At 44.1% G+C, this 14,959-nt stretch overlaps 1 protein-coding gene across 1 annotated transcript in view; it reads right to left on the bottom strand.

Annotated features, from left to right (window-relative positions):
- Positions 1–8,211: 8,211 nt before the first annotated feature.
- The window catches only part of FASN (fatty acid synthase), a 145,845-nt gene continuing 139,097 nt past the window's right edge, over positions 8,212–14,959 (bottom strand). Inside the window, exon 43 of the mRNA XM_073606706.1 lies at positions 8,212–14,477. Within this exon, the coding sequence (XP_073462807.1) occupies positions 14,340–14,477 (138 nt within the window). The 3' untranslated portion in view covers positions 8,212–14,339. The remainder of the gene's footprint in view (positions 14,478–14,959) is intronic.

The following is a 14,959-nucleotide window of genomic DNA, read 5'->3' as shown; positions in this document are numbered from 1 at the left end:
CAGTGTAGTGGCACTGATGAGCACTGTAGTGGCACGGTAGGGCACTGTAAAGCACTGTAGTGGCATTGATGAGCAGTGTAGTGGCACTGATGAGCACTGTAGTGGCACGGTAGGGCACTGATAAGCACTGTAGTGGCATTGATGAGCAATGTAGTGGCACTGATGAGCACTGTAGTGGCACGGTAGGGCACTGATGAGCACTGTAGTGGCACTGTGGTGGCACTGATGAGCACTGTGGTGGCACTGATAAGCACTGTAGTGGCACTGATGAGCACTGTAGAAGCACTGATAGGCACTGTAGTGGCACTGATGAGAACTGTAGTGGCACTGATAGGCACTGCATTGGCACTGATGAGCACTGTAGGAACAAGCCAACTCTCGCTGCTGCAGTGTTTCTCTCCACTCTCCTCACACCGATACAGCATGTGAGGAGAGGAGAGAGAAACACCACAGAAGTGTGAGCTGGACCAGGCATGATCCTGGTTTGTTGGCAGGGTGATCGTCGTGATAAAGGGCCACTGTGATTGGTCCTTTACTCCAATCTGAGATGCACTGGTTCCCGCAGACCCAGCGATCATGGATACTACCAGATGCGAGCCCCATGGGCCCTGCGAGAAGCGCGAGCACGAGAAGCCATCATATTATGGTCTCCCAGATCTAGCCGGCCGCGATGTAGCCATCATGCGGCTATAGCGTGGTCGACAAGTGGTTAAAGGGATTCTAAAGGCAGAAGTTTTTTTTTTACCTTATTGCATTCTATCCACTAAGGTAAAAAACCTTCTGTGACCAGCCCCCCCCCCACCCCCCCACCCCCCTATATATTTACCTGATTCGATATTTTGTTCCCCAACCATATAGCTGAGTGATCATTTATATTTACCACTGCATATAACTATTCAAGAATAAATTGTGTTTTTTTTAAACTTTACATATTATCTAACTTATACACGCCACTTTTTTGAGATTTTTATCAGGTTAATCTAAACAATAATTGGCAAACTAATCGACTATGAAAATAATCATTAGTTGCAGCCTTAGATACCGCACCTGTTCAGAGGTCCAATTTTTTTATCTACAGTACCATCTAAGGGGGTACACATAGTGAGATCTTTGAAGTTCAAATTAACCTCTTGATGTAGCAAGGATTAAAGTACCCTGATTGGAGCAGTGTTTGGTAAGGGGTGGGCATTTCGGACCACCGGAGAGCTGCTTTGTGTGAGAGCTGTGATCTGGCTCTTCTATGTTCTGCTAGCACAGGGTAATTAAACCCTTGCTGCTCCACTTCCCAAAGACCCATATTACTGTATATGGAGCTCATCTGGGGCTTTAAAGAAAGGTCTGGCTACCCTTAAACTTGTTACTTCCCCCTAAACGGGTCTCTATTTATTATCACTGATTATTAGGACGCCTGAGCAATTACTGTAGATGTAACTTACTCTACCAATTCTGCTGCTACATGCCAATTGACAGTACCTCCTACATATTACAAAACAGAAAACACCCTATCATAGAAGATCGCTAAACTTCCACAGATAACATTACAACAACACATATTGTGATATAAAATACTAAAGTGTATCCAAACCTGTACCTTTTATTTTAGTTGGGCCCCATATTTAGTTGGAGTTTAATTTTTTTGACATAGACATGGACTATGTACAAATGTAGTATAAAGGATTGATGATTACTCCAGAGCGGGGCTGGTGCTACCACTAAGCAAACTAGGCAGCCGCCTAGGGTGCACTGCTGCCTAGGGCGCCCGGCCACTGGTATTCCTACTCTCTTCTCTCTGCAGCAAGCAACTAAGTTTCAGCATCAGCAGGCAGCCGCTGCTCCGTTCGCACATAGTGTCAGACTGTGTCTGTGTCTTGACTCTCGAATGAATGGAAGCAAGCAAACATTCATTGATGGGCACTGGTGAGGCTGCATTGATAGGTGCTGGTGAGGCCGCATTGATGGGCGCTGGTGAGGCTGCATTGATGGGTGCTGGTAGGCTTCATTGATGGGCGCTGGTGAGGCTGCATCGATGGGCACTGGTAGGCTGCATTGATGGGCGCTGGTGAGGCTGAATTTGATGCGCGCTGGTGAAGCTGCATTGATGGGCATGGTAGGCTGCATTAATGGGTGCTGGTGGGCTGCATTTGATGGGCACTTCATTAAAAAGGTGGGTTATACATAGGCAGGGCAAAGGGGGTAGAGTCAGGGGGGCGGCAAAATGAGGTTTCGCCTAGGGCAGTGATGGTGAACCTTGGCACCCCAGATGTTTTGGAACTTCATTTCCCATGATGCTCATACACCCTGCAGTGTAGTAGTAGCAGTTGAGTATCATGGGAAATGTAGTTTCAAAACATCTAGAGTGCCAAGGTTCACCATCACTGGCCTAGGGTGTCAAAAATCCTTGCACCAGCCCTGCTCCAGAGTAATACAGTCTTTTGATTTTATTTTGGATAGTTTCCTGATGCTGGAGCAGACTTATTAATAGTTGGACGCCCTCTGGAGGTCATGTTGTAAGTGCATGTTGTAAATATAATGTCTAATGGGGTCAAACCTGTTTAAGAATTTTGACTTTTCCTTCTTATCAAAGACCCCTTTTTTCTTCTGTGATTCCTCTTCAGCTGGGTCCATTTATCCCTCCTGCTGTCACTGTACAACACTCTGGTACCAATCTGGGGTTCCTTTTCACCCACAAAAGTATTGATTCCTATTATTTGCCAATTTGGTCCTTTTGGTTTAAAGTCACAAGCTTTATCTAGTTATTTTCACAGATATGAATGTTTTAATAAATGTACTGATATTTATTACTATTTGCTTGTCTGTATAGTTTTCACACAGTCTGAACTCTTATTAGCGGCAATCCCCTGAAGAAGCCTATTTCGGCGAAACATGTTGGGAATAACATCATCTTCACCGCTTTGAAATTACGACATAAAAGAGACCATGTATAAGAGAAGCTCAGTTGGAACCAGGACACTACATGTTCATGCTAATACTTATGAGCAAAGGCTCAATACAGAAGGGGCATTAGCAGGCATGCGCAAATGTATTAGCACGAATTGGACATATGGACATATGCACGTGAGCACGCGCACACACGTGCACGCTCTGGCGCTAAACGGCTTATTTAAGATGAACTGTGGCAAGAACAAATTGCTGACTGGCCTTCAGCTAGTTCCTGTTTACCTGTGCCTTGACCTGCTATATCTGCCTACCCATGCTTGACCCAGCTTGCCCTTGACCAATTTCTGGATTCCTGCCTGCCTATTGTGACCGTGGCTTGTGCTCTGACTCTGCTCTTGTCTTGTGTTCCTGTACCTTCGCTGCTTGGCTGTTGATGACCTCTTGGTTTGTGTCCCGGCTATGCTCCTGCCTACTGATCAAGCTTCACTGTGTTCCAGTCCCTTGTTCCTGCCTGGTGATCCACGGTCATCTGTTCCCTGCAAACCTCAGCTGGTGGTGCCTGTTATACCGGCCCTCGTGCCACTCTGTGTCCTCACACCTCCTGTCATCACTACCAGGGGTGTTGGATAAGAGGTGCAAGATAAGCCCCCTCTACAGCTCAATCTCCACCAGGTACGTGACACCATGGCATGCGTAGCATTGTTTTTTTTTTTGTTATACATCAATAAAATTGGAATGTTTTATTCTTTAACAAAAGTTGTGATATTGAATGTCTCTATATGCACCTTAAAAGTTCCATAATATTTGCTGCAGGCAAGGCCAATAACCACGTGGGCATAACCATTCATTCCTGGTTACCACTAACAGGCCTTTTGCCCTAACGTCACAGTAATGTGAGTCCCTGCTCCCAGAGGGAGCAATTACAACGTACAGTTCAACACCACATGTACGTTACCAAGCCCGACACTTTACCCCGCATTCTTCACAGCTAAACCAGGTATCAGTTCCAACTGACAAGGCCATTAGTAGCAAGAAGAGGCAAGTCCAATACGTTTTCAAAGCTTTACTTTCACAATTTCAAGGTAGACAACTTCAGGGCATACAGCTTCTCACCAATTATGGTAATGATCATCTGCACTTCCACAGTTCGGGCACTCTATGTCTTGTCCCCCAATCCATTGCGCCTGGTCCTCTTCAGGTCCTGGGATCACTAGGCGCAATCATTGGAAGCAATACATCTCTGAAGGAACGGCCCCACCAAGTACCATATGGGCCCAAACTCCTCCCACTCTCTAACGTACCCCACTATCTATCTATGGGGAGGGCGCCACCTGGTGGCCAAAGTGGAAATGGTACTGACACCTCATTACAGGGTGAAGATTTAAACCTGTCAGGTTTTTTTGGTTGTCTGTGCTCAAAGATTAAAAAACATTTTGGCTTTAGATACACTTACTTAGTGCAGGAAGATGTGACTCAAGGCTTAAAGCTTAACTCTAGGATAGGTAAATATTGTTTAAATATACTTGGATCTTGGTGTGCTTTGTGTAATTTTTACAGATCTATTCAGTTATCCAGTGTGAAACTTTACTCCATGTGCAGGAACTTCCTGCAATAAAGACCCGTCATTGCTGTTCTCTCTCCTTGTTCAGGGTGACTGGTCTTGTCTCCACCCCCTCCTGTAGTTTTCTACAGGCAGCCTGTAGTGGGAGGACCTCTTGGGCCCCTCCCACAACTCTGCTCTCTACGCAGACTATGTACAGCATAGTGATGATGGTTCCACTACTTTTACATGGTAATATTTTGGTTTGTAAGGGGATTTGGTGCACACAGTCGATTTATAGCCTTTGTGATTATAAAGAATATCTTTAAAGGGTTAGTTTACCTTTTCAGAAAAAATGAAAAGGTGAACTAACACGGTACATGCTCCCCGCTCCCCCCCTCTCCACTTGCTGCATCCCCGCTCTACTTACCTCTGTGAGTGATGAGCTGTTAGTGCCCATGAAGCCGGCGCAGTGGTCCTGGGATCTTCTCCCCCTTTCTGCAGCACTCCCAGGATGGATCAGAGTGATTCTGATTGGTCCTCACCGATGGACTTGCCAGGTTACCATAATAGTATGGAGGAGCTCTGGATTATATCAATCATAGAGGATTTTTTTTTTTTGTCTTTCTTTGTATAGAGTATATATAGAGGTTCAATTGGCATTACTCCATATATCTTTCCATTCCTTAAAGCATTCCTTACCCTAACACTTCATATTCCCGATATGTGCCTGCTGTATCATGTACTTATATGAGAAAGTATCCTGTTCTCTTTGTATTGCTTTCTTTATGTGAAAACCCTGGTGTTCCTGCCAGTGCCTCTGCTTTCCTATTAAAAACTGACCACACTAAGCAGGAGAGCACACCGTGGTCAGTTCTCTAGCTATGCTAGGAACTCAGTATGCTCTCCTCCAATGATCAGACTTGTTCTGACACCCCCCCCCTCCCGCTGCACAGTTATTTACTGGGAAGCTCAGTGTGCTGCTGTTTCTTCTCCTCCTGCTCTTCAGCTGAGAACAGAGGGAATGTGACCATTTATAAAAAAAAAAAAAGAAAGGAAAAGAAGGTTTTCTATAATGTTTTTTTATATCTATACAAAAATGTTTTTCCTTTATTTATATTTTAAACGGAATGGGTTGTTTTACAAGGTGATTATGTAAAATCGCTTTAATGTGTTTGTAACCTTAGCAAAACATTCACTGCCAGCCTGTCTCTTGTATGCAACCATAACATAATGTGTAATTTTTTTTTTTAAATCGATGCCTCTACATACCTTTTTTCAGATATCTTCAGGCCGGTCACATGACTCCTGGCCACTCTCCTCCCCTGATCCAGTAATTCAATTCAAAAAGTGAAATTCATATATTTTATATAGATGTGTTACACACAGACTGATGTATTTCAAGCATTTCTCTTTTTTAATTTTGATGGTTATGGCTTACAGCTAGTGAAAAAACCTGAAATTCAGTACCTACATAAGACCAATAAAAAGATTTTTAATACAGAAATGTTGGCTTACTCAAAAGTATGTCCATGTACAGTATAGCAGCCCTCAAATTTTCCACTCACATTTTGCGAGTGGAAAATGATGGCTGGCGAACGTGGGATGCCTGGGTGCAGGGGGGGGGGTTGTTGCGAGCACCGCCAACAGGCAGGGTTGAATAGGAGCCGTTCTCCCAGTGATCGCCGAGGGGGAAAGAGAGGAGAGCAGGTGGCCGCATTACCAGAGAGCGGTGAACATCGCTGTAACAGCTTTCATTTGCATTGCCGTGTCTTCCCGTCGCTCGCGGTCACATGCAGTTCCGCCTCCTGGCCCGGGTAATTTGATAGACAGATCACCTGTCAAATGCCGGGACGTGTGACGTATATCAAAGTACTCAGGCCAGGAGGCGGGGCTGTATCTGACAGCGAGGGACGGGAACATACGTCAATGCAAATGAAAGCTGTTACAGCGATGTTCACCTCTCTCTGATGATCCGGCCGGCAATCCTCTTCCCCTCCTCTCTCCCCCTGCACAGGTAGACTGCATTGTTGGACACAAGTAGGCTGCATTGTTGGGCACAGGTGAGGCTGCATTGATGGGCACAAGTGAGGCTGCATTGTTGGGCACAGGTGAGGCTGCATTGTTGGTCACGGGTGAGGCTGCATTGTTATCAACAGGTGAGGCTGCATTGTTGGGCACAGGTGAGGCTGCATTGTTAGGCACAGGTGAGGCTGCATTGATGGGCACAGGTGAGGCTGCATTGATGGGCACAGGTGAGGTTGCAATGTTGGGCACAGGTGAGGCTGCATTGATGGGCACAGGTGAGGCTGCATTGTTGGGCACAGGTGAGGCTGCATTGTTGGTCACGGGTGAGGCTGCATTGTTATCAACAGGTGAGGCTGCATTGTTGGGCACAGGTGAGGCTGCATTGATGGGCACAGGTGAGACTGCATTGTTGGGCACAGGTGAGGCTGCATTGTTGGGCACAGGTGAGGCTGCATTGTTGGGCACAGGTAGGTGGCATTGATGGGCACAGGTAGGCTGCATTGTTAGGCACAGGTGAGGCGGCACTGATGGACACTGATAAAGTTGTTGTTAATATTTATTTTTGTAATGTAATTCTGCATAAAACATTTAAGTGTCATTTTATGAGATCGTTTATGAGGGCGTGTTTAGGGGCGGGGAAGGGTAAGGGTTGGGTGGGGCAACTGGAGGCGAGTAACCCTTAAGGCTTGGCTAGTAGCTCAAGACTTGAAATTTGGAGCCCTGCAGTATAGTATGCACTCAATACTTGAACGGGGATCCTTTTGCATGAATTACAGCATCAATGCGGTGTGGCATGGAGGCGATCAGCCTGTGGCTGTGCTGAGGTTTTATGGAAGCCCAGGTTGCTTTGATAGCGGCCTTCAGTTTGTCTGCATTGTTGGGTCTGGTGTATTTCATCTTCCTTTTCACAATACCTCACAGCTTCTCTATGGGGTTTAGGTTCAGTTGAGTTTGCTGGCCCATCAAGCACAGTGATACCATGATCATTAAACCAGGTATTGGTACTTTTGGCAGTGTGGGTAGGTGCCAAGTCCTGCTGGAAAATGAAATCAGCATCTCTATAAAGCTGAGCAGAGTGAAGCATGAAGTGCTCTAGAATTTCCTGGTAGAGGGCTGTGCTGACTTTGGACTTGATAAACCACAGTGGACCAACACCAGCAAATTACATGGAACCTCAAATCATCACGGATTGTGGAAAATTTTGCATTTCATTTGGAAATCGAGGTCCCAAAGTCTGGAGGAAGAGTGGAGAGGGACAGAATCTAAATTGCATGAGGTCCAGTGTGAAGTTTCCACAGTCAGTAATGATTTGGGGAGCCATGTTAGCCCTCTATCAGTGCTTTTTGCACACACTTTTTTTTATGTTTTTTTCTGAGTTTTTTGATGCAATTTGCATTTTTTTATGCTTTTTTGTGGCTAATTTGTTGTTGGGCAGATTAAAAAACGCAAATCGCGGCAAAAAACACACTACATGCTTTTCTACATTGAAGTCTATTGAAGCAAAAACACAAGTTTGCGTTTAAACAAAGTCTCTGACCCTTTCCAAAAACACGGTGGCCGAAAAAAAGCATAGATGTGAACGCGCCTCATAGGAAACAATGTTAAAATGGACTGTAGTCTGTTTCTGCAAAAAGCACAAGGAGGAAAGGTGTCAACCAGACCTTGCTTTGGGAGGATTCAAATCAATGGACAGGGTTGATATCTATTATTGTTAAAAAAAAAAAAAAAAAGACAATGGGAGGCAAATAAACCATGTAATTTCTTTATTTTTAATAATATGAGAGTGCAACATACACAAGACTGTCTCAAAGCAGCACTATTTAACATGAGCAAGAAAATAAACTTATGAAAAAAAAAACCCTCACAATTATTTATTCTTTACTAAAATATAGACCTACGTAAAACAGATTCTGCTGCGATCAACAGAGTGAGGATCCCACAGGTCCTTCATCTGACTGTGAAAGTCTAGCATTCTAATTAGTGGAGCCTCCCGGGGTCTCATTTCCCAAACTGAGCACCAGCAGGTGTGGGATATAATGCACATCCAGCGCTCATCTTTTGCTAGAACAAGGGTTGGCAACCTTTTCCACATTAAAAATGTATAAAATGGATGAATGTCAAACATCTGCACAACCAGAATAAACAATTGCCGCACTGCCTCCAAAATGTGTAGTTCCTTTATCACCAGCGCTACCTAGTGCCCACAATGCTTTTTTTCCCCAGAAATAGTTAAATTGGTTAAAAAAAAAATGTATTGTCTCCACCAGATGGCACTGAAGATATGGGAACTACACATATTAGGGGAAGTACAGCAATTTTCATCCTGATTGTGCAGATTGTTTGTCACATCAACACATCACAAATGTTTTATACTTGGACCCATAAGTGCAATGCACATCCAGAACTGCTAATCTGCTAGAACAGGGATTGGCAACCTTTTCCACATTAAGTGTTCATGTACAAGTCATTAGACAGTGAACAATAGCACACCATAGCCACGTAGTACACAATTTTTGCACTGATAACGGCAGGTTAAAATTTATTATATTAACAGGGACACACACATAAAACACGTTCATATTTACAGTTAATGTGTACTGAACCACAAACTGGACTTAGGCCTCACTGACACATCCTAGAAGGTCCGGACAGTGGATTCCTAGGGCTAAGAATCTGCCTGCATGCAGGGCTGGTCATTTGTCCTTAGCAGCAGGTAACTGCTGGACTTTTGGATGCATCCGAACAGCAGTGGACAGCTATGGTTGCTATCAGCCTTTCATTGCTTTGTACAGGCTTCTTGCCCCTGCAACCACCTGTGATTCCAGCTGCAAGAATCCACTGATTCTGGCCACAGGAATCCAATGTCCAGCCCTTATAGGATGCATAAATGAAGCCTTGCCGTTTCATTGTGGTCCTTGTCCCTGTCTTTCATGGCTTAGTTATGCTCAGTCTGGCCTGTAGGATGTTACCTTCAGCTGCGCACACACTACTGAAAAATCTGTTGTAAGTTGGCTTGGGGATGGATTTAACACTGTCTTCGGAACTGAAAATATATCTGCTTGTACATGTATGTAGATCCAACTGCATAAGTTAACGCAAGGCCACCTTTTTCAGACCTAAGAATTTTTTTGGTAAACTCGACTAGATAATGGATCCAATTTCTAGACTATAGATCGTTCAAGTGCCACTGAAAATGGTTTTGCGTGCCCATTGCAGCCTTTGGTTGCTGACCCCTGTGCTAGAAGTTTCTGCGCTGATCACTGGGGAGCGTTCGGAGTATGCCAAAGTAGGTTTTTGAATGCTGGTGCTTGGGTGCCATTAACATTGAAGGTTTGCCACGCTTGCAAAGGCAAAGTCATTTTGTAACAGGTTAAAAGGCCGTAATAATTATTGACCTGCAAGGAAACCTGTAGGCCCAAAACTGCATGATGGATTTCAAAATCCATGAACTGTGACACGAAGGCCTCATACGCATTGTTTAATCTTTTGCCAAGCAAGCAAGAGAGATAGAGAGAAAAAAAAAAGGAGTGAGAGAGAAAGAGAGAGAGAGAGAGAGAGAGAGAGAGAGAGGGAGAATGAGAGAGAGAGAGAGAGAGAGAGAGAGAGAGAGAGAGAGAGAGAAAAAGCGTATGCGCAAGAGAAAGAGAAACAAACAGAGCGAAAGCGAGAGAGAGAAAGAAAAAGAGCGAAAGCGAGAGAAAGGAAAGAAAAAGGAGAGAGAGAGAGAAAGAAGGCCACGTTATTTTGGTATACTCTCAGATTCAGAAAGCACTTGCAAAAGTAGGCTTCTTTAGTCATTTAGCTTTTTTGAAGCTTTTAAAGAAAACCAGTCATATGGATCATATTGGAACTCCCATAGCTGAATTGCTTTTTGAAGGTCATCTTTATACTAGCTTCACTACTTAGTGATTCTCTGACCCACAACAAGTACACTATAAAAGCAAATGTTTATAGACACGTGACCATCATATCTATATGAGCTTGTAGGACACCCCATTTCAAAATCATGGTTATTAATAAGGAGTTGGTCCCCTCCTTTGCAGCAATAACATCCTCCGTTCTCTTGGGAAGGCTTTGCTCAAGATTTGTAGTGTCTGTGTGAATTTGTGTCCATTCAGACAAACGTCCAATTTTGGAGGCCAGGTACTGGTGTTGGATGACTAGACCTGGCCTGCAATTGATGTTGCAAAGGAGTTCAGTAGGGTTAAGGTCTGAGCTTTATGTAGGTCACTCGAGTTCTGCCACACCAAACTGGTCAAACCATGTTTTATGGAGCTGGTTTTGAGGACAGGGCACAGAACAGGCTGTCCCCAAACTGTTGCCCACAAAGTTGGAAGATCACAACTGTCTTAAATGTCCAAATACGCTGTAGCATTAAGAGAACCCTTCAATGAAAACTTAATAATTTAGAGGGGTGTCCACATACCTTGGGCCACTTAGATAGGTGTGATGGTCAGGTGTGCACAAACTTTTGGCGAAATAGTGTATATGAATAACAACTGATATGTACATGCTTTTTTCAGGTCAATGACTCGCCAAGTATTGACAACCCTGAAGTGTGCATTATCGAATACCAGTTGGCCATGGTTGCTTTCACATTCCAAACCTGCCAGATTTCTTATAAACCAACCCTTATCTCCAATCTGGAAGTGCTAAATAAAAATCCTAATGATGGCTGTAGCTTTAAACAAGCTTTTTAGTAAGCTTAAATCAGTTCTTTGTAAGTGCTTGCGGAATCTCTTGCTCATTTATAGGCAAAGATTCAACATTTTCAATCTATATGAGGCCTTAAAGTCACCAGCAACCTACCAAACTAATACACTCAAAAGGAAAAAAAAAAATATGCTTTTGGTAGACTTCCATGTTAGATTCCCCTGAATCGTAACTAAAGAAAGCACAACTCACTAAATGGGGGGCATAAGACCAAAGACAGGCTCTGTTTCCAACAGTCAATTAAACCCGTGGTCACCTCGTTTCTTCTGTGTCATAAGTGCAGCAGATCCTTATTTCCTTCAAGGAAAGTGTCATTGATGACACACCTGCTCTTTCTGCAGAGGACACCTTCTCACTAGAAGGTATACGCCCCAGAAAAGTCAACTCCCGTTGAGCCACTATTTCTTCTAACGCAGTTTTACTGCTTGCTATTTAAATTCTTTCCCATCATAGAGACTTGCAGCATGCACTAGCGTTTTGCACGGCTGGCCTCTCATATAGAGCTAGGAAAAAAAAAAATGGAATGTCCCAAAATAATTGTGTTAATAAGTGTTATGCATTAAAATGGTAATGTACCTGTTAGACACTAGATTTGTCGCCTTTTTCAATTATTTGAGTCCCATGAACAGGCATAGGCTAAGATTGTGTCCAATGACCAACACACAATGGCAGAAGCATCACTGTGGCAGACCTTACAGCTACCATAGTGCCTTGGGCGGGGGGGTTGGGTTATAGAAGGATCTCAGTGCCTCCTCTTTTGGATAGGTCTGCAAGATACACTGTAGGTGCTGCCTGTCTTGGAGCGTAAAGCTGAACTCCAGGCATGGAAACAAAGTCCACCATTTCATTCAGATATTTATGCTTAAATACCATTACTAGAACTACGTTGTACTCAAATCTATCTTTATCACCCTGTAACTCCCTTCACAGCAGGAACCAGACTGGAAGAGGGGGGAGGGGGCAGTACCATAGGAGAGTCAGACTCAAAAGCATTACATAGAGCTGTCAATCCAATGCTGTCAGCTTGCCAGTAACCAAGCTCTATTGCTAAACGAGACAGGAAAAACTTGATGTCACTGAACTGGCTTTGCTATGTGGCAGGAGTGTTTAGATCAAAAGACTAGCTGAACAGGGTCAAAAAATTATTTGGCAGGAAAATTCTTCCCGTATTTATTTCAGCTGTGAACTTAGTCATTTGTGGGGCGGCACAGTGGTGCAGTGGTTAGCACTCTCACCTAGCAGTAAAAAAGGGTCGCTGGTTCGAATCCCAACCACGACACTACCTGCCTGGAGTTTGCATGTTCTCCCTGTGCCTGCGTGGGTTTCCTCCGGGTACTCCGGTTTCCTCCCACACTCCAAAGACATGCTGGTAGGTTAATTGGCTTCTGTCCAAAATTGGCCCTAGTATATGAATGGGGACCTTGGATTGAGGGTAGGGATTGATGTGAGTGTGCGATGTTCAGGGTTAGGGACAAGGGTCAGGGTTGTAGACCCACACTCACTCAGGTTGAACTGGATGGACTGGTGTCTTTATTCAACCTTACTAACTATGTGACTATGTGACTATGTCTGGACATCAGCTTTAAGGGTAGCCATACAGTGGTCTAAACAAGAGAAATGTAATAGATTCCTCCATTCACACTAAACAGCATGATTGGAGGAATCCCCCCTGCCGACTATTGTATTCTGACAGCCGGCACGGCTGCCAGATGCAGTCACACCCTGTCCCAACCCCCCCACCCCCACCCACCTTCTACAATTGAAATATGACTTTTGTTATATCAAGTGGTGCCATTAGGGAAACCCATGGCTCAAGCTTTGGCCAGTTCAGTGGGAATTGGCCGAAATCTGAGCTGGGTATGGTATGGTAGGCTTTAGAGTCTACAAGTTGAAGCCTTCAGTTTACCATGTGGCTTTGGAGAAGATTGTATTAATCGTTCCTCAAAACTGCCTCAAACGCTACTATGCCCAACTTGCAAATCATGTTAAGGTTGCATTAAAAGGATTTGATATAATAGGCGTATAGATTCCTGTGTTGAACCCTTTTAAGAATAGAGTTGTTGATCTCGGAACACACACAGTCCTCGTTCACTGGTGGAATATTAATTAACATCATCATGGAAAGGGGCATTTTTTTCATGAGGACTCAAAAAAAAAAAAGGCATATTGGGGTCATGAAGGGGTTAATATGGTCATGCAGGGGGTTAATAAGGCAAAGAGCAAAATGTGAAGAGCAGGTAACCCCAGCAACCAATCATCTTTCAAAATACTCTAAGCTGAAGAATGGTGAGCCCTCATTGGCTGCTGTGGGGAACTTCACAGCACTGCTGCTTTTTTTTTTTGTTCTCACACTGGTACAAGCAACCAGAGGAAGCAAAAATTCTTAATTTTTGGAAATCCTGACTGGTTGCTATACCAATACAGGCCTTTTACTGTTTTAGCCTATATCTCATTGATGCCTTATGAGTAAAAAGTTCACAAAGTTTTACTAAGTGTCCCTGTGTCCATAGGAAGGGTTCAAGAAGAGGTGTCACTCCTCTGAAGGTGGTGAAGACGCTTTCCTCTACCAATGCTAAACGCATTCATCTGTGAAAGAGTGCACTGGTAAAATTCAACTTAAAATAAATACTTAACATTAAGATTTAAAAAAATACAGAAAGAAAAAAAAAAAATTCACGCACGCTCAGAAGAAGACCAATGTGGAATCTACGATAAGGAGAGATCCATGTGATCTTTGGACCAGTCAGCCTCTTCACAGGCAGGCCACAGCCTCAGAGAACTGACGGTATTTGTTTCAACATAGAGGTGCGAGGCTTGCTAAGTGCTAACGTCTTGGCTTTGGAATACTGATAACAACATGCTACAAAAATGAACTCTACTCTGTGTAGAAGACCTGGGGTCTTCTGCTGTGTTCGTACAACATTAACAGAGGGAGGTATAGAAGGGGAAAAAGGGATGGGGGTTCCTCCAAGGTCTACTGACCACTGGAAATGCCTTTATGGCACTGGGCAGTATTGGTGGAGCCCCAACCATGGTTTGCTGATATTGGTTATGGAAAGTTTTCATGTTTTGTCCAGTTCATTAGGAAGCCATTTTTTCCTCTGCCAGGGCAAAGCCTAAGTCAACTTTGTAGGGAGACGATGGCTTTGTAGATCGCTGTTTAACCCTCGCGGACGCTGGTGCGGGGTTCCGCAAGGGAACTGTGGATGATGTTGGTAATGGAGTCTACTCCATCTCCTTCCAAAAAGGTGCGATGATCGCCTTCAATGACATGGACAGACACTTTCCCATCACACACCTGTTGACGAAGAGAGAAGATTTCAGGTCAATATATCCAGAGAGAAAGGATGAAACAAGTTGAGGAAAGTGGAAAAATGGGGCTGGACCTGTAAGGTTATTTTATTGGCATTTCTATCTTGAAAGTATTTACTATACTGTCAAAAGTATTGGAACGCCTGCCTTTACACGCACATGAACTTTAATGGCATCCCAGTCTTAGTCCGTAGGGTTCAATATTGAGTTGGCCCACCCTTTGCAGCTATAACAGCTTCAACTCTTCGGGGAAAACTGTCCACAAGGTTTAGGAGTGTGTCTATGGGAATGTTTGACCATTCTTCCAGAAGTGCATTCGTGAAGTCAGGCAGAGTCTTCGCTCTCATTCATTAAATAACCAACATCTCTATACTTACCTGCTCTGTGCAATAGAATTGCACAGAGTGGCCCTGAACCTCCTCTTCTCTGTTCCCCCCTGCCAGCCCCCCTATCTGTCTAGTGCCCCCA

The sequence above is a fragment of the Aquarana catesbeiana genome, linkage group LG12 (assembly GCF_042186555.1).
Source record: "Aquarana catesbeiana isolate 2022-GZ linkage group LG12, ASM4218655v1, whole genome shotgun sequence".
NCBI lineage: Eukaryota > Metazoa > Chordata > Amphibia > Anura > Ranidae > Aquarana > Aquarana catesbeiana.
The sequence above is the reverse complement of the archived record's forward strand: the minus strand, read 5'-3'. Positions and strand labels throughout refer to the sequence as shown.